General features: G+C 43.0%; 1 protein-coding gene across 1 annotated transcript in view; it reads right to left on the reverse strand.

The window, feature by feature from the left end:
• Nucleotides 1-25,750, reverse strand: part of SMC6 (structural maintenance of chromosomes 6) — a 171,531-nt gene that overhangs the window by 81,437 nt on the left and 64,344 nt on the right. The window contains exons 9-13 of the mRNA XM_077488817.1: nucleotides 23,829-23,948; nucleotides 22,683-22,781; nucleotides 13,703-13,849; nucleotides 3,025-3,113; nucleotides 2,493-2,657 (exon numbers count right to left, since the gene is read on the reverse strand). Of these exons, the coding sequence (XP_077344943.1) occupies nucleotides 2,493-2,657; nucleotides 3,025-3,113; nucleotides 13,703-13,849; nucleotides 22,683-22,781; nucleotides 23,829-23,948 (620 nt within the window). The remainder of the gene's footprint in view (nucleotides 1-2,492; nucleotides 2,658-3,024; nucleotides 3,114-13,702; nucleotides 13,850-22,682; nucleotides 22,782-23,828; nucleotides 23,949-25,750) is intronic.

Raw genomic sequence — 25,750 nt, forward strand, 5'->3', positions numbered from 1 at the left:
AACAGGAAGTCATATAAAGTGAAAGAGATCTTTGATGTTGAAAGTGAATAGTAGAAATACCAAAATAATGGCTGTGCTAAGCAAACATGTATTCCATCTGTGGTACTCGGTGTTAATTTTGGCAGCAAATTTAAATTTAGTTTTAGTCTTAGGACTAAAATGGCATTTTAGAATTAGTCCCATTTTAGTTGTCTGCAAGTGTTTTAGTTTTAGTCTGACTAAAATGCCATTTTAGTTTTAGTCCCATTTTAGTCATCATATTTTAATCAACTAAAATCTCCAGTACATTTTAGTAGAATAAAATCATTTTAGTCGCTAAAATCGAATGTACACAGCCCCCCACCCTCTGCACAATACATAGCCCCCCCCCTGCACTCCCAGGAGACCCCCAGTCTCCTGGGACAGCACTGCCAGTGTACTCTAAAGTTAAGAATAAATCACTGTCAGCCCTTTGTCATACACAGCTCCTCCTGCGTCCCACTCATTGTAAATCAAAGTCTCGAAATATACCTCAATAGCTTCGTTCTTGCCTGGACCCGGTCACATGACTGCTCTCCTCTGACATTTCTTGGATGGTTATGTGACCGCTCTCCTCCTCCAATCTAAAGCAACCCTCACTGGAGGAGAGTGGCCAACGAGAATGAAGCTACTGAGGTATTTATAAGCGTCAGCTTACAATGAGAGTGACACAGGAGGTGAAGAGGTGTAGGAGAATCAGCAGTTTTTTCCCTAACTTTAAACTTTGGTGGCAGTGCTGTCCAAGGGCCGTAGATGCGGGGAGGCCGGCTTGACCCCCTTTCGAATGTGTGCCACCCAGGGCAGACCGCCCGATCCTGGCCCCGTTGGTAAAAAACAAATATCAGCTTATAACAGACACGGTGTTATACGCCGATACAGTAGTTCATGAGGATAAATGTCCCCTCCTTGCCATTAACGTCCTGTTTTCGTTAAGGAATTGATTTTCTTCATAGTTTTCATCAGTTGATGAAAATGTGCTATACTTTTCATTTCATTTTCGTCACTGTACAAAAGCCACTGACGAAAATGTTTTTTCGTTGACGAAATTAACACTGGTGGTACTGTGTCATCTTATACTACAACACTTATGTAACTTTTTCTGAAGGCAAGGTCTAACTTACCTAAGCCCATAACCTGTCCACACAGAAATGGATTTGAGGACCAATGAGCATACATTGAGGCAACACAAGCTGCCTCTGTTTAAAAGGGAAGTAAAGCTGGATGGGTTTTACTCCCCTTTTAGTTCCCTGCAAAGTAAAAGCATAATGTGCTTGTATGCATTGCATACTAGTACATTATGTGCCACTTACCTGCAAACAAAGCCAACAATATCCCCGCTGGAGACCGCATCTATCTCCGGCCCTTTCCTTTCCGGGGCAGCGGACCACAGGTCTGTGACTGGCATTCACGCTGGAGCCACCAGTCACGGCACTTGCTAGTGAAGAAATATTCTGTAGTTGACTACTCTCAGTTGCCTTTCAGTGGCAGAAGGTTCCTGAAGCAGTGCAAGCCCATCACAACTTGATTGGAGAAATGTTTGCCAAATAATGACTTATATCTGTTTTAAGAGACAGTGTTCTGTTATCCAGACACATGCTCGGCTCCAGGACAGAACTGTTCTTTAAATTCTTGATAGAATGGGAAAGGATAGGAGCCTTTTCATTAGGAGAGAAAACATTTTTGCTATTACCACAACTTCCCAACAATATTACCTGAACACCCAGAAGGGAAATTTGCTAAAGCTGTGGATATTTTGAAACTCGCTATTAGTTCTCCAAATAACTCTTCGCTAAAAAGAGGTTTTAAAGTGGTTGTAAACTCTTACAGACCACTTTGACCAACAGGTAAGCCTAGATTAAGGCTTACCTGTAGGTCCATGAAATATCTCCTAAACCTACACGGCTTAGGAGATATTTGCAAAAAGACAGGCACGCTGTCTACGGCGCATGCGCCATAGACAGTGGCACGCAGGCGCACTGAGCATGCCGCTGCTAACGGCGATATGCCGTTAGTGGTGGCTCCTGTGCGCATGCGCGGGAGTGATGTCATCGCTGCTCCGGCCACTCACAGCGCCGGAGCAGCGATACCCGGAAGAAGATGGGCGCTTTGTGCTACAGGGGACAGCAGTGACATCGATGGCTCCTGTGTCAGGTAAGTGACCCATAATGGGCTACTATGCGATGTATAGTAGCCCATTATGCTTTACCTTTGAAGGGAGACAAAGAGGAAGTGAACCCATCAGGGTTTACTTCCTCTTTAAAAAAAAAATTTTTTGAATCTCTACTGGAGAGACTACGCCACATTTTACGTTCCAATGACAGAGTTACAAGAAGTGAGGTAACATCCTTTCCAAATGGGAAAACAAAGACGTCATTAAAAGCTGACAGGTGTTGCAGAGGTAAAGAACTAAGCTGACATCAGGGTTTAACAGAACAACATTCATGTATCTGCATGAAACTGAAGAGGGAACATACAGCAGATTGGCTTGCTCTTCTTTGTTCCTGTATATTGCATGCTGGAACTGGTTCATCTGCTCAGTAGTTGTGACGTCTTGAGCGGTTAGTTCACTCACTTTATGCTTCAGCAGTTCTATTTGTCTCAGTCTCTCCATCTTTTCTTCTTCAGAAGCATTATCAGCGCTACAAAACAAACAAACTTATTGTGCAATTATCTTTATTATAGAAACATATCAGGGGCCACAAGATGGTAAAGCTTAAGTGAACCCATAGATTTAACCTTTTCCCAAAATAGTTGTGCTCAAGGCATGCTGTTGCTGGATCCCTCAACCAAACTATCAAGTCATAAAATGGCTGGTGTCATAACTAATCACATGTACAGCAGCATGATCTGGAAAGACACAGGACCCGATTTTTTCTGTGCTGCTTCTCCTCTTCCTAGTCTGAGCTTTGCTGTAGAGCTAGTCCCAGGCCAAATTCAGGTACTGCTTGCCTTTAATAAGTTCCAAATCTTTAAAATAAAAAAAACACCACACGCACACACACACACCTGTTCTGCAACTCTTCAATGCGTATCTGCAGCTGCTGTGCATCCCTTTCCAGACGTCTTAATTCCAGTTTGTGCCGATTAAAAAGAACCTAAAAAAGAAAGTCTTTTCAGTTTAAAGCTGAACAGACAGCTAAACACATAGATGAAACATGCCAAAGAATTTGAATTATTCTTTCCTGAATTTACGCAACACTGCCACTTAGCAGAGTCCTGTCTGCCGTGACAGGAAACCAGATTTCCCCTGCTTAAAGCGGAGTTTCACACAAAAAATTTAACTTCCGCTTTTCGGAAACCTCCCCCCTCTGGTATCACATTTGCCATCTTTCAGGGGGGAGGGGAGAGCAGATACCCGTCTAATACAGGTATGTTGCTCCTACTTCTGGGCATAGATAACCGCGCCTCCCGTGGGTAACTACGCTACTTTCGGTCCCACCCGCTGTCTTCTGGGAGATGCAAGGGTCCCAGGAGACAGCAGGGACCAGTTAGAATACACAGTGCAAGTCGCGCATGTGCAGTAGGGAACAAGGAAATTAAGCCGCCAGGCTTCAATTCTCGATTCCCTTTACGGAAGATGGCGGTGGCAGCACCCAAGAGCTGAGGGACATATCGGCTTCAGGTGCTGACATCGCGGGCGCCCTGGAGCGGAACTCCGCTTTAAGTTCAGCAACACTTACGGGTCTTGTCTCTCTGGCAGCCTGTGAAAGGAAAACCATACTAAAAGATAAGAGTCCAAATTAATTTATTGACATGAAGCTAATAGACAGCCAACGTGTCTTAACACAATATCAATAAATGAATTGAGCATGTAGAGCATGGCATAGCTGTAAAAATGTATAAGATAATGATAAGACCACCTCTGTTTCAAAGGAAATTCCCTTATCAGCTGCTTAGAGGATTTAAGGGAACCCTTCTCACAATTAAGAGTAAGAACCAGCACCTGTTCCCATCGCCAAAAAACCCTGCTGGGTCAATCACTTAGGGAGACTTTCATTACCCCAAATAGGAGATTATTTAGTGAGGGAGTGTCTGGGGACCAGTCACGAGCCTCAGAATGCATCAACACCTTCGCCCTGTCCCATGCACAAATAGTAGTGTGCATCGACCCAGTCAAAGGTGATAGTGCCTGGCAACAACCACTTGTCCTGCTAAAAAATACTTTAAAAGGTCTGGCAATGCCAGCCCTCCCTGTCCTAGGGGCTCCTGCAATGTATGTACACTTATTCTAAGATGACCAGAAAACCACAAAAAAGGAACTAAACAGACTATTTGCACATTTAAAGAACAAACAGGGGATCCAAATGGGAGAATTACAAAGAATACAAAATAAACTAAAATGTTCATCTTAAGGTGGTTTACCCTTGCCAATCAAGGAAAGCAGTAAATGTTTCCAGGTGTCTGAGTCTCAACTTTGGTGAGGAATGATAATAGGTTAAGGGACAGATAATCTCCTATCTTGGGGGGGGGGATACACGAACCCCAAGGCATTTGAATTCAAATACCCAAGCTATAGGGACTAGTTGCAATGCTTGGACCTGGGCCCCGTCATCAATGGCCATGACATTAGATTTTTCCCAGTTAACATGTAGACTTGAAAAACATGTACAAATACCCAAGATCTCAAATACCGCCTCCAGAGATAATCCAGGATCTTCCAAAAAGAGGAGTATATGATCAGCATTTAGGGCAGTACATTAATGTATACCTCCTACCTCTAGAGCCCTTACCGCTACAGATGTTTGCAGAGATGCAGCTACGGGTTCAATTTCAAAAGCCAATAGGGATGGGAAGAGTGGACACCCCTGACGTGTCCCCCCACCTACCTCAAACTGGGCAGAAACTGAAGTGCCAATTTTGATCATCGCCTTGGGTCTATTATACAAGGAGATCCAGGTAAGAAACACATCACCAAATCTCATGTGCCATGGACATATAGTGCCAGTCCACGGAGTCAAAGGCCTTTTCCATATCAAGTGACGCCACCACCCTAGCCCCAGAGATGGCATGATCAATCTGCAAATGTGCAAACAGTCTACGAAGATTAGTGTCCGTGGAAGTCTGGGGAATAAAACCCGTTTGATCTATGTCCACCAGCGTAGTGCTAACCTAATACTTTAGTGGCTAGTATTATCATTAAAATCTTAAGATCTTGGTTTAATAGAGCAATAAAGTACAGAGCAAGAGAGAGCGCACACCAGCCCTAGTGCATTAACGTTTATTAAATTCAATCAATTAAAAGCCAAGTATCACACTCACAAATAGCCGATGTTGTGATGGCATTAGGATCAAGAGCCCCCACGGCGTGCGAGAGATCCTCCCCCTGGCCGCGAGTGACGTCATTCACAGCCGGCTGGTCCGTGCATGTGAGACGCATAGAGAGGGACAGTGTATTTGTAACAAGCAGGCTAAATGAATGCCTGCTCAGCCCCGCTGCAAGCCATTATAGGGAGCTGGAAAATCGGGAGAAGAGGCAGCCGTAGAGGCTCTTGATCCTAATGCCATAACAACATCGGCTATTTGTGAGTGTGATACTTGGCTTTTAATTGATTGAATTTAATAAACGTTAATGCACTAGAGCTGGTGTGCGCTCTCTTGCTCTGTACTTCATAGATCTGTCTGCCACCCAGTGGATTTCTGAAAGAGCTGCAACGCCCGGAGTGGATTGAATATTTTTACTACAAGATGCACCCTAGTTGAATTGTATAGGTGGGGACAGCGCTGATCTTGATATTAAATAGAGCAATAGGCCTATAAGAAGAACAACTCAGAGGGTCCTTGCCTGGTTTGGGCGACAGAATTACCTGAGCTTTTAGAAGAGAATCTGGGAGAAGCTTATTTTTTAGACAGAAGTGAAGCAAGACCCTAAGGCCGCGTACACACGGGCGGATTGTCTGCCCAACTAAGTTCGTCAGACAATCCGACAGACAGTCCGTTCAACTTTTGAATGAACGGACTTGACCACACACGATGAACAGACAGTCCGCTGAAAGCTTGCGCGATGACGTGTACAGCACGTACGACGGGACTAGAAATACGACGTCCAATACACTGCAATGCAACCTTCGGCGTGTAAATCCTTTCTGAGCATGCGCCATACTTAGTCCGTCCAACTTGCCTACTCACGAGCGGACTGTCCGCTGAAACCAAGTTTGGACGGACAAAATTACGGAAATTCCGAAAGACTAAGTCCGTCAGACTGTCCGCTGAAAAAGTCCGCTGAAGCCCACACACGAGCGGATTGTCCGCTGAAACACGTTTCAGCAGACTAAGTTGGGCAGACAATCCGCCCATGTGTACGCGGCCTAAGTTTCGGGACAAGAGCCTCCAGAAGTAGCCTATAACAGGGCTTGACAAATATGCAGCTAAAAAAAGTTAGGAGCCAGGGTTTTTTTTTAAACGACCGACAAAGCTTTATTTTCAATATAAAAATTAACCAATCTTTAATTTAACACAGAAATACGACTAGAACCAAAAACATTATATATAGGCATTTAACTTGTGTAGGTAATCATGGATATATTCTGATACGACACCAAGTGTTTAACCACTTAAGCCCCGAACCAATTTGCAGCCAAAGGACCAGGCCCCTTTTTGCGATTCGGCACTGCGTCGCTTTAACTGACAATTGCGCGGTCGTGCGACGTGGCTCCCAAACAAAATTGGCGTCCTTTTTTTCCCACAAATAGAGCTTTCTTTTGGTGGTATTTGATCACCTCTGTGGTTTTTATTTTTTGCGCTATAAACAAAAATAGAGCGATAACTTTTTTTATAATAAATATCCCCCCAAAAAAATATAAAAAAATATTTTTTTTCCTCAGTTTAGGCAGATACGTATTCTACATATTTTTGGTAAAAAAAATAAAAATCACAATTAGCGATTGGTTTGCGCAAAAGCTATAGCGTTTACAAAATAGGGGATAGTTTTATAGCATTTTTATTAATATTTTTTTTTTACTAGTATCGGCGGACACATCGGACATTTTTGGAACCATTGTCATTTATACAGCAATCAGTACTATTTAAATGCACTGATTCCTGTGTAAATTACACTGGCAGTGAATGGGTTAACCACTAGGGGGCGGGGAGGGGTTAAGTGTGACGTGTGTGTTTTTTTACTGTTGGGGGCGTGGCTTGACATGTGACGTCACTGATTGTCTTTCCCTATAACAGGGAGCAGAAGATCAGTGACAGCCACACTAAGCAGCACGGGGAGAGGTTTGTTTACACATACTTCTCCCCGTTCTTCAGCTCTGTGACCCGATCGTGGGACACCACCGGCCCACGGCTGGGCACTTAAAGAGCAACGTACCTGTACGTTGATGTGCCCAGCCATGCCATTCTGCCAATGTAAATGTGCAGGAGGCGGTCCTTAAGAGGTTAATGCAATGCCATTTTTTTTTCACTGGGCTTTTTGTGGCCATGAATATGCCTTGTACATTTACAATGAAAGTACCAATGGTCAACAGCCTTTGCAGGATCAAAATACTTCACTGATGGTCCATTCATGTTGGTCATCAACAGATCCCCTAAACTTTTTTGCTGCATTAAAGATCTGAATTTATTTTTTACAAAGTTCATTAAGCTGAATCCTCTCTCACAACATGCGGTTGAGACAGGCCAAACAGACACTATAGACGACAAGTTTCCCAAAACTGGAAATCTGTCTGTGTTGGAGAGTGCCAAATCCAGAAGTTCATACAGTTTCTTTCCTTTTCCAAGAACTTTAAATTCATACCAATCATTGTGGATTGCATGCATGCATTTATCATGCATTTCAGGCATTACGAGTTGTTTCTGGAAACGCTGAGCCAATTTTGTAATGTCATCAACACCATAGTCCTGTAGTGCTTTTCCCGATGGCCAGGCAAAGGTATCAAACACTGCAGTGGAACGTTCAATATTCCTTTGAATAAGAAATCGCTCTTCTAGATATTTTACACCATACTGAATCAATTTGTCCTTTTCATTTTGGATCAAAGAAGTTACAGTATTGCAGAGTCCATGCAACTGTACATCTTGATACTGTCCTTTGAGTCACGTTCCAGTTAGAAATCTCTCCTCACACTGTTTTGGCACATCTTTGAGTGATTTTAAAGAAGACATTGTGTTTTCACATGAAAGTCAAAGTGTGCTTAAGAAAAGTTCTTCCCTTTGAAATAAAAGGGAGAGGTTCTTAATAATTTCTAGACAGTCAAGCAGAAAAATGGAGCATGTGAACAAATCTTAAATCAGTTAGTTTTTTCAACAAACCATGTGCAACTGCAGAAGCACTGCCTTTTTCTGCAGCAACACTTTCAAGGTGGACTGTCACACATTTACAATCTTTGACAAGTGCAGAGAGAGCACTGACTTTGCTTGACACCCATCTTATGTTATGCAAGTACTGAAATTTCAGGATTTTTTCATGAAAACTTTCAGCTACCCGTTTTAGCTGTCGCATTCGCTTGGGTGAATGCTGGTAAAATTGGTACAGCTTCTTTAAAACAGAGTCAAGGTCATCAATGCATTTTCCCTCTTTCACAGAGCTTAATACACTTAAATTTAATTTGTGTGTAACACAGAGAATGCCAATTACAAGGCTGAGATTTTGACGTACTTTCTGTACCAGCCCATTTTCAGCTCCAATCATGCTTGCAGCACCATCTGTACCAATTGCAGTTGGTTTGAAAAAAGCCAGTGATGGTTTCTAAGTACCCAGTACCCATCTGCAGTTGCCATTTCAAGAGGTAGGACTTAAAGAAATACTTCTTTGATCCTATTGTTGTTGATGTATCTGACATACAATATTAATTCTTCTACTCCTCCTTTGTCAGTTGATCTATCTATCATCAAACTAACATATTTGACCTCCTTTAGCTAGCAGATGAGTTCTTTCTGGATTACAGTTGCAATATGTAAGATGAATTCCTTGCACCTCTTGTCATTTGCATACTCCTCTCTGAAAGCGACCCCTAGTTTCCCTGTCAGCTCTAACAAACCTTTAACCACTTGCCGCCCGCCCTATAGGCAAATGACGGCTGCAAAGTGGTTTCATAATCCTGATCGGACGTCATATGACGTGATCAGGATTTTGAGCCGCTGCGCGCCCCCGGGGGCGTGCATCGCGGCGATCGTTGTTGCGGAGTGTCAGTCTGACACCCTGCAACTACGATCTCGGTAAAGAGTCTCTGACGGATACTCTTTACCACGTGATCAGCCGTGTCCAATCACAGCTGATCACAGTGTAAATAGGAAAAGCCTGTGATCGGCTTTTCCTCACTCGCGTCTGTCAGACGCGAGTAGAGGAGAGCCGATCAGCTGCTCCAATCTTGTTTAAACTTCCTTCTGCTTTCATTTTGAGGGTGACTTGTTGAAGGGGACTTCTCTGCTGGTTGTTCTCTTGTGCCGTTTGATTCTGCAGTAACATGTTGCACTACACTTTCTGAACAAGAAGTCTTCGCAAAGAAACTTGTCATCCGCAGTTGCTTGGCATTTTCTGGTGTATCAGCTTTTATGGTTTAATTTTTTCTGAATTCCCAAAGATGGTTTTGTTGAATTCCCAAACAAGATTTAGTACAAGTTATTACTTAATGGCATAGTCTCCAAAATTTTAATTTTTAATATATATTTTTTCTTTAAAAGCAAAGCACCCCTTCTCTTATGTAGCCCTGATGTGTATCTTTACAGATGCACAACACAATTTTACACACAGTTATGCCTCACAGCTTTTGCCCATTAACCTTCTTATGATCCCTAAGAACTTTTAGCCACTTGTCTTCCAGAAGGTTTTACCCCCTTTATAACTAGGCCATTTTTTGCTATTCGACACCGCTACTTTGACTGACAATTGTGCCATCCAACACTGTACAGAAATGAAATTTAGATAATTTCCCACAGATAGAGCTTTTTATATTTTGTGCAATGAAGACCCCAAATGTTGAAAGCAAAAAAAAAAACAATATTTTTACTTCTTGCAATAAAACATATGCAATACGCATTCTGCTACATGTCTGGTTAAAAAATAAAAAAAAATAAAAAAAAAAATCGCAATAAGTGTATATTATTATTAGGTTTGTGTGAAAGTTAGTCTACAGATTAAGGTAAATATACTGGAGTTTTTCTTTATTTTATTTTTTAATACTAGTAATGACGGCGATTAGCAACTTAGAGCGGGACTGTGATAGTGCGGCATACAACCTGACACTGGGTCGGAACTGCTACTGACATCTCAAGGGACACTAATACAGTGATCAGTGATAATAATAATATACACTGTCACTGTAATAATGACACTGGGCAGGAAGGGGTTAACACCAAGGGCACTCAAAGGGTTAACTATGTTCCTAGCGTGTGTTTACTATGTGGTGCTTTAACTAAGGAAAGTGACTGCTTTTATTTCCTGAGTTGCAGGGACACAAGACCGCCATATCCCCGCTAAGGGTCCGATCAGGTCCGCCTGAAAAATTGACAGGCGAACCTGATCAGACAGCCCGTGTAAAAGGGGCCAAGCAGAGAGATGACAAATAAATTTTTTTTTTCTTCTTAATTAAAATGAACAGTTTTTACTTTAAAAAAATAAATAAAAATAAAAGGTATTTAGAGAAAAAAAAATGCTATATGAAGCTACTTAAACCAGCCACCACCACACTCACCATTAGGCAAAAGGTGCCAGATGATGCCCGCAATCACTTCCTTCTCTTCTCCACTTTGGGAAGGAGAAGGGCGGGTGGTGAAAACAGACAGAGGAAGCTCCATTAGCATTGCAGGATGTGGTGTTATATCAACGGCCACCACAAGATGGCACCAGATTCCAGAAGGACTTCAGAAGACCGCAAAGCCACGGCCTCAATTACCAGCTGACCCGGCCCAACGTGATCGCAGGGGGAGGGGGTCGGGGTCCACACGGAGACAGGATACCCCAGCTGTGCCGCCCCAATTTCGGTGCATCCCTAATAAACGCTATGCTTTTAAAATTAAAGGATTTTTGTACTCACCGTAAAATCCTTTTTTCTGATGTTCATTGACGGACACAGCACTTAAATCTTGACCTTAGGGTTATAGCGATGTCTTCAGGAGAGGACTAGGCAGAACACACAAAAAACAACAGCACCGCCCAGGGGAGGTCCTACTTGCTATAACCCCTCACTCTGCTTCCAGCAGCTCACTTTGTCAAAAAGCAGTACAAACATAAATAGGAGGGGTGGGTGCAGTGTCCATCAATGAAAATCAGAGAAAAAGATTTTAAGGCGAGTACAAAAATCCTATTTTCTCTAATGTTCATTGACGGACATAGCACTTAAATCTTGTCCTCTGAAACATCAGAACAGGGGCCACATGCCACAGCAGGACCCGAGTTTTAATCAGAGCTCTGCCCAGAAGAACATGGGGGAGGGGCATTTTTTACCCCCCTTGCGCCCGCACACCGCTTCCACCCTGGCAACAAATGATTCCAGGACCGCCGACAGAGAAGGAAATGGGTGCAGCTACAAGAAAATGGCTGTGGTGACCAGTCCCCTCACATGGCAGCACACAAACATCCAGAAAAAAGGCACAAAAACATGGAAGAAAATGAGCGGACCACTAACCGCCCAGCGCAGCCAAATGCCATGACCCAGAGGACCCCCGGCCAGGTAGGTGCTCTGCACCCCCTAAGCCCACACAGCGGCCCCTTAGCATGGGGAGGAGGGAAAGAGCCAGGGAGAGAAGAAAGGGAGAAAGAGAGACCCCCTAATCGACCTCCCAAGGAATGCCCAGCTGCTCCATCCTGCCTAAACAAGTGGAGCCATACTTACCCCTCCTGCAGGGACTGCTGGACGCACTCCACAGACAGACCCATCACCCGAACAGTATGGGGTGCCCCGGAGCATATAGCTCACCAGCCGCCCCTGGACCAGAACGGGGCATGTTGTGGCCGACCCAGCGCATAGCTAAGGTTTGCACACGGACGATGGCCAGGCTGGAGAGACTACCAGAATCTATATTATCCAGCCTGTCACCCAGCCCAGCTGTTGATTGTAGATCACAGGAACCAAAAACAGCAAAAAAAGAAAAAAATTCCAAGGACCATTGGTCCCCACAGGGAGCCAGGTCCTTCTAGACTAGGCAGAAAAAAATGAGCTGCTGGAAGGAGAGTGAGGGGTTATAGCCAGTAGGACCGCCTTTGGGCGGTGCTGTGTTGTTTATGTGTTCTGCCTAGTCCTCTCCTGAAGATGGCAATATAATCCTAAGGTCAAGATTTAAGTGCTGTGCCCATCAATGAACGAAAACTTTTTTTTAAGTGGTTGCAAGCGTTGCACACCCTTTAACCACTTGCTTACTGGGCACTTAAACCCCCCTCAGTCCCAGACCAATTTTCAGCTTTCAGCGCTGATGCACTTTGAATGACAATTGCGCGGGCATACAACACTGTACCCAAATGAAATTTTTATCATTTTTTCCCCACAAATAGAGCTTTCTTTTGGTGGTATTTAGTTACAGCTCGGAGTTTTATTTTTTGCTAAACAAACAAAAAAAGATGCAAAAAATAAAAAAAATAAATAAATCATGTTTTAATAGTTTGTTATAAAATTTTGCAAACGGGTCATTTTTCTCCTTCATTGAAGTGCGCTGATTAGGCGGCACTGATGGCTGCATTGGTGGGCACTGATGGGCTGCATTGGTGGGCACTGATGGGCTGCATTGGTGGGCACTGATAGGCTGCACTGGTGGGCACTGATGGGCTGCATTGGTGGGCACTGATAGGCTGCACTGGTGGGCACTGATAGGCATAGTTAAGGCGGCACTAATAGGCACAGATAAGGCGGCACCGATGGGCACAGATAAGGCGGCACTGATGGGCAAAGATGGGCACAGATAAGATGGCATGGATGGGTGGCACGGATAAGTGGCACGGATGGGTGGCACGGATGGGCACTGATAGGTACCACTGATAGATGGGACTGATGGGCACTGATAGGTGGCACTGATAGGTGGCTCTGATAGGTGGCACTGCTGGGCACTGATGGGCGGCACTGCTGGGCACTGATGGGCGGCACTGCTGGGCACTGATGGGCGGCACTGGGTCGCAGCACCTTTGAGGCAGATTGTGGGCACTGTGGGTGGCACTGTTGGTGGCACTGCTGGATGGCACTGTGGGTGGCATTGTGGGTGGCACTGTAGGTGGCACTGTGGGCACTGATGGGGGGCACTTTTATTCAGGATGGCACGGCAGTGGGCAGGTGGGCACTGGCAGGGGGCAGGTGGTCAGCTGTATTGCTGGCCGTGATCGGGACTGATGTCCCGATCACGGCCGCCGGTGATCGGCTTTTTTTTCTCTCCTCGCGCTGTCAGCGCGAGGAGGAATAATAGCCGATTACCGGCTCCGTTCTATCACATGATCAGCTGTCATTGGCTGACAGCTGATCACGTGATAAGGGGTCGGGATCGACCCCTTGCACGGATCGGTGATCAGGCGAGTCTCACGGACTCGCCGATCACAGAGCGCGCCGCGCGCGCCCCTCAGGGGGCACGCAGGCCGCTCGTATCCGGGACGACGTCAATAGACGTCGTCCCGGAAATGTAGGTCCGCGCTAATGCCGTCATTTGGCAATAGCGCGGATCTGTAGTGGTTAAAGTATTTTGCTACAACTATTGGTGGTTTGGGGGCTGAGAGTTGGTCATAACTTCCAATGGAATACAAACACACCATGAAAGGGGAAAATACCTCAGATTCATTGTAGGCCTTCTTCCTTTGCTGCACATCATCTTTTAATGCTAAGCACTGTGGTTTCAATGCCTGAGCCTCCTGGCTGATCATTTCCAGCTTCTCCTGTATAGCTCTGAAATTCCCATCACAACTGTTCACTTTTTCCTGAAAAATAAATAAATGTATTTAATGCTACTAACCAGCATCAACTAATGGTCTAACACTGTCACTTACAAAGCTAAATTTTAAACTGCAATTACAAATTAAAATCTAACATCATGCAGAACAGTGGGCGGCACAGTGGTATAGTGGTTAGCACTCTCACCTAGCAGTAAAAAGGGTCGCTGGTTCGAAACCCAAACGTGACACTACCTGCCTGGAGTTTGCATGTTCTCCCTGTGCCTGCGTGGGTTTCCTCCGGGTACTCCGGTTTCCTCCCACACTCCAAAGACATGCTGGTAGGTTAATAAAAAAAAAAAAAAAAAAACTATACTCACATCAAACAAAATAAGGTAAAACGCGTTCTGTGTGATGCAATTAACTAAACGGACAACGACTTCAGAGTGCCGACCATCTTGTATATACACTTAATGAATGGGTTGTTGTTTGCATTAGCATGCTGTACTGAGGGTATTAACTATTATAAATATTCAGTGTCTTTCATACATTGTTCAGTAGGTCTGAGGTGCAGAGTGTAGTTTCATTTAAAGGGTAACTCTACTTTTGTGGGGGGAAAAAATTGCACAAGAAAAAATAAATAAAAAAAATAAACGCAAATACTATTGCACCACAAGTCATATTGTAATTGAAGGTTATTAAAAATTACCTTTATTTTTTAATCTACAGTGATGTCATTTTCTGTAAAATGCAATACTATATGGCTACCTAGAGGCGTTTTGTACACACATGGTGTACAGAATGCACCCCAGCAATGTAATTTCCTGCTCGTGTGATTGGCTCACTGATTTTTCCAGAAGTCTGCACTAAGAAGTCATATTTTGGGCATTCCCCTGCAACAAAAATGTAATTTTTGGTGAGAATCACATCTAAAGCGATGCAGATCCTGACACTTTACTCAATAGAATCCTGCAAGTGCAGCACCTGATTGACAATTATAAAATCTGTGTACCCAATATCCTCTCACATGTCTCTTTCCACATTCTGATGGTTTATCATAACAATAATAAATCTCAAACCCAATCATCCCCCTGACTGCCATCTAATATACAAGCCCACCCTGACACCCAGGGAAGGAGACAACCAACACATACCCTTGTTCTACCTTATTCCCCAGCCTACATATATTACTGTTCAAATTGAATGTTACTCAGTTTTACTGGGTACACCACCATGGCTGGGGTGTCATTGGCCAAACAAACCTTTATTCTAAAACAATTGCTCTTCACATTGCACACTATTGCCAAGATTGGTTTATCTTCAGTTTAAAGAATGATTGTACCAATTTTTATACCACAAATCTCTTTGTGATGGTATATGTATTTTAATTGTTCCGATCCTCTTATAGCACAAAAATTATACGGTGACTTGTTCTTTGTATTTTTTTTGTCTCCAATAAAATAATTGGACAATAACCAATAAATCTTGGACAGAGGGGTGGCGGTGGACGTGGTATACTTGGATTTTGCAAAAGCGTTCGATACAGTTCCGCACACACGGCTCATGTGTAAGGTAAAGTCTACAGGCTTGGAAATATCAGTTTGTAAATGGATAGAAAACTGGTTAAAAGACAGAATTCAGAGAGTAGTGGTTAAAGATTCTTACTCTGGATGGTCTAAGGTTATCAGTGGTGTACCCCAAGGTTCAGTGCCGGGACCCTTACTTTTTAATATCTTTAAAAATGATATTGGGTCTGGGATCAAAAGTAACATTTCCATCTTTGCAGATGACACCAAGCTATGCAGTGGAATAACGTCCTTACAGGATGTCTCCAATTTACAAGCCGACCTCAATGCTCTGTCTAATTTGGCGACTGTGGCAGATGAGGTTTAATGTTGAGAAATGTAAAGTTATGCACTCGGGGGCTAAGAATATGCATACATCATACATACTAGGGGGAGTACAACTGGGGGGATCCATAGTGGAGAAGGATCTGGGGGTTATGGTAGATCATAAGCTCAATAATAGCATGCAATGCCAAGCTGCGGTTTCCAAAGCAAGCAAAGTCCTTTTCTGTATTAAGAGAGGTATGTACTCCAGAGAGAGAGATATACTTTTGCCCCTGTTCAAATCATTAGTAAGACCTCATCTGGAATATGCAGTTCACTTTTGGGCACCAGTTCTCAAAAAGGATAAATCGGGGAACTGGAGAAAGTGCAAAGAAGGGCAACCAAACTGATAAGAGGCATGGAGGAGCTCAGCTATGAGGAAAGATTAGAGGAACTGAATTTATTCACTCTTGATAAGAGGAGATTAAGGGGGGATATGAACAACATGTAAAAATATATAAGGGGTCCATATAGTGAACTTGGTGTTGAGTTATTCACCTTACAGTCAACAAAGAGGACAAGGGGGCACTATTTACGTCTAGAGGAAAAGAGATTTCATCTTCAAATACGGAAAGGTTTCTTCACAGTAAGAGCTGTGAAAATGTGGAATAGACTCCCTGCAGAGGTGGTTCTGGCCAGCTCAGTAGATTGCTTTAAGAAAGGCCTGGATTATTTCCTAAGTGTACATAATATAACTGGATACTAACATTTATAGGTAAAGTTGATCCGGGGAAAATCCGATTGCCTCTCGGGGGAATTTTTTTCCCTGCTTTAGCAATTTCGATCATGCTCTGCTGGGGTTTTTCTTGCCTTCCTCTGGATCAACTGTGGGTATAGAAACGGGTATATGGGATTGTATGATTTTTTTTTTTTTGGTTGAACTAGATGGACTTGTGTCTTTTTTCAACCTGACTAACTATGTAGCTATGTAATTGAACAAGATAATTATAAAATTATTCTCAATAGTTTGACTTTACACATGACAGAGAAACTAACCTCTATTTCTTCAGAATAACAAAAAGTAGGAATCTGCAACAAAGTTTGATAAAAATCCTTGCAATATACATAGATTCATGTTTTTTTTCCCTTAACAAAAGTGGAATTAGTCTTTAAATCTATACCCAATCACTTGTGATTAAAGACTAAAGAAGAATAGGTCCTACCACTCCAACAGGGCCTCAGCAAACTATTCAATAGCTGCAAGTATATTTGTTTGCTTTGCAAGTAGAAGCAATCAGTGAAATGAACGTCGTTAGCTGCAGTAGTCCAGAACAGTGCAGTGGTAACAGGATTATCTCATTAATGTAGTCATGGAGAGATCTAAGAAGACATCTGATTCAACTTGACAATGAGCAGAAAATTCATAAGCTAGACTCACAACAGACAATAGTAATATGTACAGGAACAGTCTAACTGTATCTGAAAGTCTACAGCCATGGTTTTAATCCAATGTGTGCAGACAGTGATTTGGCACAGTTGACATGTACAAGGGGGTGCTGATAAGTATTGAGCCTTACACAGAAAAAATTGAGATAGGATGCTCTAAATTGCAGGGTGTACTGACCAATTTCTCTATATTCAATGGTGGAAAAATCAATTACCTATAATTTTAACTTGGCTTTCTTTTTCAGGTCCAAATTGAACATGGCAGCACCTCCAGAAAAATGTTATGTGGAAGAGCATAGGACCATAATAAAGTTCCTTCCTGTTAATCCAAGGGAAAGGTGCGAAACAGATCCATGATGAAATGTTACAAACTCTGGGTGACCATGGCCCTTCATATGCAACAGTTAAACGCTGGGTTGTCAATTTCAAAACTGGCCATGTCGGTGTTGAAAGTGAGAAATCCAGTGGAAGGCCTGTTTTGGTCTCTGTGCCTGAAAATGTGAAAGCCATTCATTACATGATTATGGAAGACCAAAGCCAAAATTATTGCTACATATCTGGGAATACCATGTGAGAGAGTTGGTGCTTTATTGACCAAGCTGAGGCAAATTATCAAGGAAAAACGTAGAGGAAAGCTCTCCGAAGGTGTCATGTTGTATGACAACATCTCGTCGTCCCAACCACAATATTTAATATAGTTTACATGAAAATGGCTGGAAATATGACAACTGGTCAGATCTCTCCTGATCAACTAGAAAATGGCTGCCACGATATACTGTCTTTAATTACACAAGACCGTTGTCTTTGACTAATGCACACTATTTAAGGACACTTTACATACCCCCTATCATCCCCTGAAGAAGTCAAGTGGGTGTGACGCAACACGTAGGGCGTGAGCAGAGGTATACCAGAAGTGATGTTAGTAAAGGATACGAGTTCGGCACTCGTAGATTTTCGCTTGTTTACTACTTTTAAAATGTGAGTTTTATAATAAACTTGTTTGAACATTAATACACTACAAGAGTATTTTCCTTTATACATGCATACATGGAGGATATAGGAAAGGACCCCGCAGGAACACTGCAGAATCTACCCTACCATTTAAAAAAGCAGAGTGTTGGGAAAACATACAGAGGATCCCCAGAGGTGACCCAACCACATTACATCATCACTTCTGAGAGCTATATACAGTGGTGTGAAAAAGTGTTTGCCCCCTTCCTCATTTCCTGTTCCTTTGCATGTTTGTCACACTTAAGTGTTTCGGAACATCAAACCAATTTAAACAATAGTCAAGGACAACACAAGTAAACACAAAATGCAATTTGTAAATGAAGGTGTTTATTATTAAAGGTGAAAAAAAAATCCAAACCATCATGGCCCTGTGTGAAAAAGTGATTGCCCCCTAAACCTAATAACTGGTTGGGCCACCCTTAGCAGCAACAACTGCAACCAAGCGTTTGCGATAACGTGCAATGAGGCTTTTACAGCGTCCTGGAGGAATTTTGGCCCACTCATCTTTGCAGAATTGTCCTAATTCAGTTACATTAGAGGGTTTGAGCATGAACGGCCTTTTTAAGGTCATACCACAACATCTCAATAGGATTCAGGTCAGGACTTTGGCTAGGCCACTCCAAAGTCTTCATTTTGTTTTTCTTCAGCCATTCGGTGGTGGACTTGCTGGTGTGTTTAGGATCATTGTCCTGCTGCAGAACCCAAGTTCGTTTCAGCTTGAGTACACGAACAGATGGTCGGACATTCTCCTTCAGGATCTCTTGGTAGACAGCAGAATTCATAGTTCCTTTTATCACGGCAAGTCTTCCAGGTCCTGAAGCAGCAAAACAGCCCCAGACCATCACACTACCACCACCATATTTTACTCTTTGGTATAATGTTCTTTTTATGACATGCAGTGTTCCTTCTACGCCAGATATACTTGGACACACACCTTCCAAAGAGTTCCACTTTTGTCTCATCGGTCCACAGAATGTTGTCCCAAAAGTCTTGGGGATCATCAAGATGTGTTGTGGAGAAATTGAGACGAGCTTTGATGTTCTTTTTGCTCAGCAGTGGTTTTCATCTTGGAACTCTGCCATGCAGGCCATTTTTGCCCAGTCTTTTCCTGATGGTGGAGGCATGAACGCTGACCTTAACTGAGGCAAGTGAGGCCTGCAGTTCCTTGGACGTTGTTGTGGGGTCTTTTGTGACCTCTTGGATGAGTCGTCAGTGTGCTCTTGGGGTAATTTTGGGCAGCCGGCCACTCCTGGGAAGGTTCACCACTGTTCCATGTCTTCGCCATTTGTGGATAATGGCTCTCACTGTGGTTCGCTGGATTCCCAAAGCTTTGGAAATGGCTTTATAACCCTTTCCAGACTGATAGATCTCAATTACTTTCTTTCTCAATTGTTCCTGAATTTCTTTGGGTCTCGGCATGATGTGTAGCTTTTAAGGATCTTCCGGTGGACCTTACTGTGTCAAGCAGCTCCTATTTAAGTGATGCCTTGATTGTGAACAGGTGTGGCAATAATCAGGCCTGGGTGTGGCTAGAGAAATTGAACTCAGGTGTGGACAACCACAGTTATAGTATGTTTTAACAAGGGGGGCAATCACTTTTTCACACAGGGCCATGATGGTTTGGATTTTTTTTCACCTTTAATAATAAACACCTTCATTTACAAATTGCATTTTGTGTTTACTTGTGTTGTCCTTGACTATTGTTTAAATTGTCACACTTAAGTGTGACAAACATGCAAAGGAACAGGAAATGAGGAAGGGGGCAAACACTTTTTCACACCACTGTATGCTGTACATCAAGTAGGCATGTGCAACCTGTTGTACGCATCCCCGCAGGCGAACATTAGGGTAGCAGATAGGATGTCAGACGCTTTTGCTCTGGGCAGGGGTGCCCACTGGCCACCCTGCTCTTTGCAGCCCTCATAAGAGATAATATGCAAATTCATGGATTCAAATATGGGGTCATCCATGAGAAAATCATGTTGTATGCAGACGACATGCTTCTTTTCTTGGCGGACCCCAGCCACTCCCTTTCAGAGGTAATGTCCATAATAGAACAATTTGGTGGATACTCAGGCTTGACCATAAATTGGTCCAAGTCGGCTATGATGATGTTAGATGGAGGGGATGTCGCAATCCCAGAATCTTGTCCAGTACTGGTAGTACCCAGTTTTAAGTATTTAGGGGTACAAGTTGCACACAGAATAGGGGAATACTGCTCCCAAAACATATGTCCTTGAGATTTCGGAACAGGATAAATACGTGGAATAACCTTAAGATGTCACTGGCAGGAAAAGCTAACCTAATAAAAATGATCCTAATGCCCCAACTGTTATACTTCCTCCATACCTCACCGGTAGTAATACACCTTAACATTTTTTGAGTGGTAAATACTTTATTCCGGAGGCTACTGTGGAATACAAAGCCCCCTAGGATCAAGTTGGAACAGCTGCAGCGGTCTAAGGACAGCGGAGGGTTGGCGGTCCACAACCCTTGGCTGTACTACATAGCGGCCCAGCTGCAACACTTGGTAGGCTCCATGCCGCATGAAGCGATGGGCTCAGCTGCGAAGTTGATGCTGCATGCATCCGGAGCGGAGACCATCCCTATGGGACTGGAGGCACAAATGTTTAAGAGCTCCAACAAACAGACCCCAACGTTATCCATGATCCAAAAAATTTGGAATAAGGGCAGACAGCTTCAGGGGGTACAGGGATTCACAGAATATAGTCCCATATGGAGCAACCACATATATGCAGAGCTAGATAAAATACAGCCAGACCCAAGATGGCGACCCCATGGTGTGACAATGCTGTCCCACATATTTCGAGATGTAAACTGCTGACTTTTGTAGACTTACGGACTAAAAATTTAACCTTCCTGAAACCATGGCCTTCCCATATATGCAGCTGCCCCACGCAGTGGCCGCGCAGGGGGACGTAGGGGAATGGGTACTGTCGCCCACCCTGGTGTACCATGCGCTGCATTCCTCGGATGTCACAAAGGGAATGATATCACAATGCTTCCAGATGCTGCTAGCAAGGCACTTGCGTGATCATCCCTGTAAAGCAATGCCAATGTGGAAAAGAGATGTAGGTCAACTCACGGGAGAACAGTGGGAAGAAGCCCTGCAAGCTATAATCTTGTGTTCCTTAAATGTGGTGCAAAAAGTCTCCCAACTCTATATAATACTGAGAGTACATTACACACCAGTCAAACTTTACAAGATGGGCAGGCTAGCTGACCCCTTGTGTGGTAGGGGCAGGCAACCGAAGCTCCACTGGTACTGGAAAGAGGTAATTGACACACTCAACGTGGTGTTTCAAATGCAGATACCCACGGACCCCATATGCTGTATTCTAGGGGTCCTGGAGGATGTGATTCCTGAGGAGCCAGTCAGAGTCGCAGTCTCCAGGGCACTATTCCAGGCAAAGAAACTCTTATTAATGGGCTGGAAATCCGCGGTGCCTCCTACTACAGCGGCCTGGATAACACATATGGGTAACACCCTTATAATGGAAAAGTATATCTACCAGCACAGGGGATGGCCGGGCAGGTTTGAGTGCATATAGTCTAGATGGCTGGACTCACCTGGGTTGAGCCCAAACGAGCTTGTGATGTCCAGACTTCTACAATGTCTATAAAAAAGATTGCCTGTGTCAGGACTGACAAGATGACTGTCGTATCCTTAAGAGATATGCGGGCGGATGGGGGGGTGGAGGACCACAGAGGGGAAAAGTGTGATGATGTAACACCTGTATTTACATTAGCAAGAAAAAACTCTATAGTTGTAATTGTGCACTGGAAATTGCTGTATACCTATGAGTTCAATAAAAACCTGATTTAAAAAAAAAAAAAAAAAAAGAAGTAGGCATGCGCAATTTGTTTAGTAGAATTTTGCATCTTTCGGACATTCGGATGCAGTCGGAAGAATTTTGCAGGGTAAGAAGCTGCAGGACAAATTTTGTAATTGCATTGACTTCCTGGGGGAATATGTAGAATAATGTGGAAGTTACAGCTTCCTATCTAAAAAAAATTCTGGGTAAGACTATCAGCACCCCTCATACTCCATCAAAGTGTGACATGTAAATGTTAAAAGGATTGGTGATTTCCATACAACTACATACATTTTATCAGGTAAAAGTGACTATTTTCTATTACATACATGTATGCATGAGCAAGGCGCTCAAGTGCACTTAAAGCCCTGGTTCACATTGGTGTGAATTGGCATGCAATCTGACATGTCAAATTGCATGCCAAATTAGGAGCAATTGCCGGCAATGGCACAGTTTAAATCACATTTGCGGCGCCGCACTGATTCCCTAAAGTAGTTTCTGTACTACTTTTGGCGACTTTGAGGTGCGATTTCCATTGACATCTGTGCATCAACCCGCACAAATGTCTCTGAAATCACGTCTAGGGCGGGACCGACATGCAGCAATGAAATTGTGCGAGTTCAGCTGAAATCGCATGATTTCATTCCCACTGTCAGTGTGAACCAGGGTTAAAAAAAAACAACACTTATTATTGTCTCGGTTTCTGACTGGGTGAGTTTTCATGAAGCATAACAAAATGACACAGGATGTATGCAATACCTGCCATTCACTGATCTTCTGCTCAAACTTCACTGTGCGCCCCTCTTCTGCAGCTATTTGTTCTCTAACTGGGTTAAGCTGTTTCTCCATCTCGATCACCTAGAAAATAAAATGGACAAAGTTTCTACGCTAATCATAAAGCCAGTAGAATATGTAAAACATATCAAAGAGGTACATTACTACAATGGTGCTTGCTATATGCCCACGTTTTTTTTCTTCTTTAACTAAACTTCAACTTAAAACCTTTCAAACCTCTTGAATGTTTAACAATTAGGTTCTTGCCATTGTATAAATGGTTCTTGGTTCAGATAAGTGATCTCCTAGACCAGCCTTTTTGAACCAGAATGCCCAGGCAAGCTGGGATGCCTTAAGGTTTCTTTAGGGGTGCCTTGGTGAAACGCCTAAAAAAAATTGCCCAAAGATTGTATAGAAGCCAGTAGGTGGATGAATCCTACCTTTTAGTTACCCAAAACTAAAGGTTTTTATTGTGCACCATTACAACCTCCCAGCCGCTGGCGTCCTAAAAACCAATGACATCATTGTCAGTTTTTAAAAACGCACCACACCAGCAGCACAGTGGTGTTAGGTTAGGAGCCCCATAGGGATTGGGTTTTTAGTGCGGTAAAAATGCAGCAAAAACTCATCTCTGTGAAAGTAGCCTATATAAATAACATGACTACGAAAGTTAACAAATGATTTGATGGAAAAACATATCTACGATCAGGGATCTAATATTACTGACACCTCTATATGATCAGAATCAAAGCATTTAATGGTTCCACATATAAAGTTACCATTAAAACATAACCAAGTTTCATCTTAAGCCTGAAAGGAAATGTAATCACATTCCTTTTTAGAAAAGCAATTGCGTTATTCTAAGACCTTTAGCTACATTACACAGAAAAGAGTATAGTCCATCAGGACAAATTTGTTCCCCTTTTTTACACTAACTTACATTGTACATGCATCTATATAGCTACAAATATGACTGTATTCTCCCGATACCCACAACCCAAACCATGGCCATAGTGTGCCATTATATATCTCCCTATGTCTCTCACATGTACACATATTTTCTCATCTTTAATACCGAAAAAAGGATAGACTTACTGGTCACCACTAACTGAAATGCATAAAAAGACTTACCACTGCCCAGGCCATGTTACGGCTGAGATTTTCTAACTTCTCCTTCATCTCACCCAAGGATGCCAGATTTTTAAATCTATCCTCCTTTACTATGCAATCCTGCTTAAGCTCCTGCAGTTTCTAAATTGAAAGGAATAGAAAACAAATGTCAAGACTTTAAAGAGGCACAAGCCATTTAAAACCTAAACTTGCGGGATGGATAAATACAGAAATTACTTTAAATAGTTTTCCAAGATGGCTCAAACAAACTATTTCCCTTACTATTGGTGCAGCGGCTGTCAGTGCAATATGCATCAAATACCAACAGTATACAGCGCTGTATTTTAAGGAATGAATACAAGGTCCTCTGATTGGCTGAGGTGGAGAGTCAAGCGAATGGTGTCCTGATCTCCACCTAAAGAGGAAGTCTTGTATTCATACATAAAAATAAAAATGTTCCTGTGAACGGCTGAACAGCGCTCAGACTGACTCCATATTGTTTTCCGGGAATGGGAAGCCCCCCTTACTGCTGCTGGAGCACATCGCCGTTTACTGTATGGAGCGGATACTACAGTTTAGACAGTGCTGACAGCCACTGCATTAATTAGTAAAGGAAATTGCGTGGGCCAGCTTGGCTCAAGCAAAGTATTTAAAGTCATAGTATACTGTATATAATTAGGCTTCAAAAGCCAGCATTATACAGCGCATCCATTTTAAAAATGTCTAGCAGAAGTTAATACTGTCCACGGCAACCAGATAAAGGATGAAGAGGAGCGGAAGACTAGGTTTTGATTGGGAATTTGAGACATCTAGTTACAGCCCAACTTCAACAAAATTTTTCTTTACAGCTTTAGCGTTAGACCTACTTCAAATTTTTTATGTTATTTATAATCCTGATGGGGAGCTTTCCGCTGACCTCCTGTATTGTCACCCAGGCAGGGAGTGTAAATTTCTCCAGCAGGTTGAAAGGCAGCAATAAAACCTGACAGACGGGTTAAACATGAATGTATGATTTTATATATATATATATATATACACACATATACATACACACACACTGGCTAAAAAGGGGGCAAGTCCAACAAGGTTTATGCCAACTCTTGGACTTGCTGCTTATTTACAATTTACACTTTCACAAAGTACTAGGAGTATAGCTATTGCAGCAGATGTAATTCTGCTACAAAGCAGCTTCTGTGCCTGCTCCTCCCCTCCTCTGCCCATTCAGAGAATACTTTATACTTTTAAAACAAAAATGTGAATAATATAAAAGTGCTTGAGGATTGGACTAGGAGAGGATGGTGATGCAGATTGGCTGCAAACAACTCCACAGCTTCTATGGAGGAGACCAGAGTATCCAGTGTTGGAGCACCAGAAAAATAGTGATAGCTATACTCCTAGCACTCTATAAAAGTGCTAACTGTAAATAAAATTGATAAGTCTTGGAGGTGTCATAAAACTTGATGGATGTAATCCAGGGGTAGGCAACCTCAGCCCTCCAGCTGTTTTGAAACTACAAGTCCCATGATACATTGCAAGACCTTAACAACCACAGGCTCCTAGAGGCAGAGGTATAATGGGATTTGTAGTTTCACCACAGCCGGAGGGCCGAGGTTGCCTATCCCTGATGTAATGCCTTATAAATCGGAACATTTTACATTGCAAAAAGTGTATATATTTCCAGAGTTGTTCTTTACAGCGCATCTAAACCCAAAAACAAAAACAATTTATATATTGCAGCTTTCCAATGCTTAATTGAGGTGACTGCATCATTTTCTGTCCATGTGTGGCTACAATGACTGACTGCACTGCATCTAGGGGCAGAGCCATGGTTACCCCCCAGAATAGGCTTTAAACATATTTGCATTTGTCATCTCCATTATAAGGGGGCTTATAATGGAGCCAGAAAAGATCACTTTTGCTTGTTTTTCAGCTGACAGGAAGTG

This window comes from Lithobates pipiens, unplaced genomic scaffold, assembly GCF_037356315.1.
Source record: "Lithobates pipiens isolate NorthernLeopardFrog02 unplaced genomic scaffold, aLitPip1_a1.2 Scaffold_18, whole genome shotgun sequence".
Taxonomy (NCBI): Eukaryota; Metazoa; Chordata; class Amphibia; order Anura; family Ranidae; genus Lithobates; species Lithobates pipiens.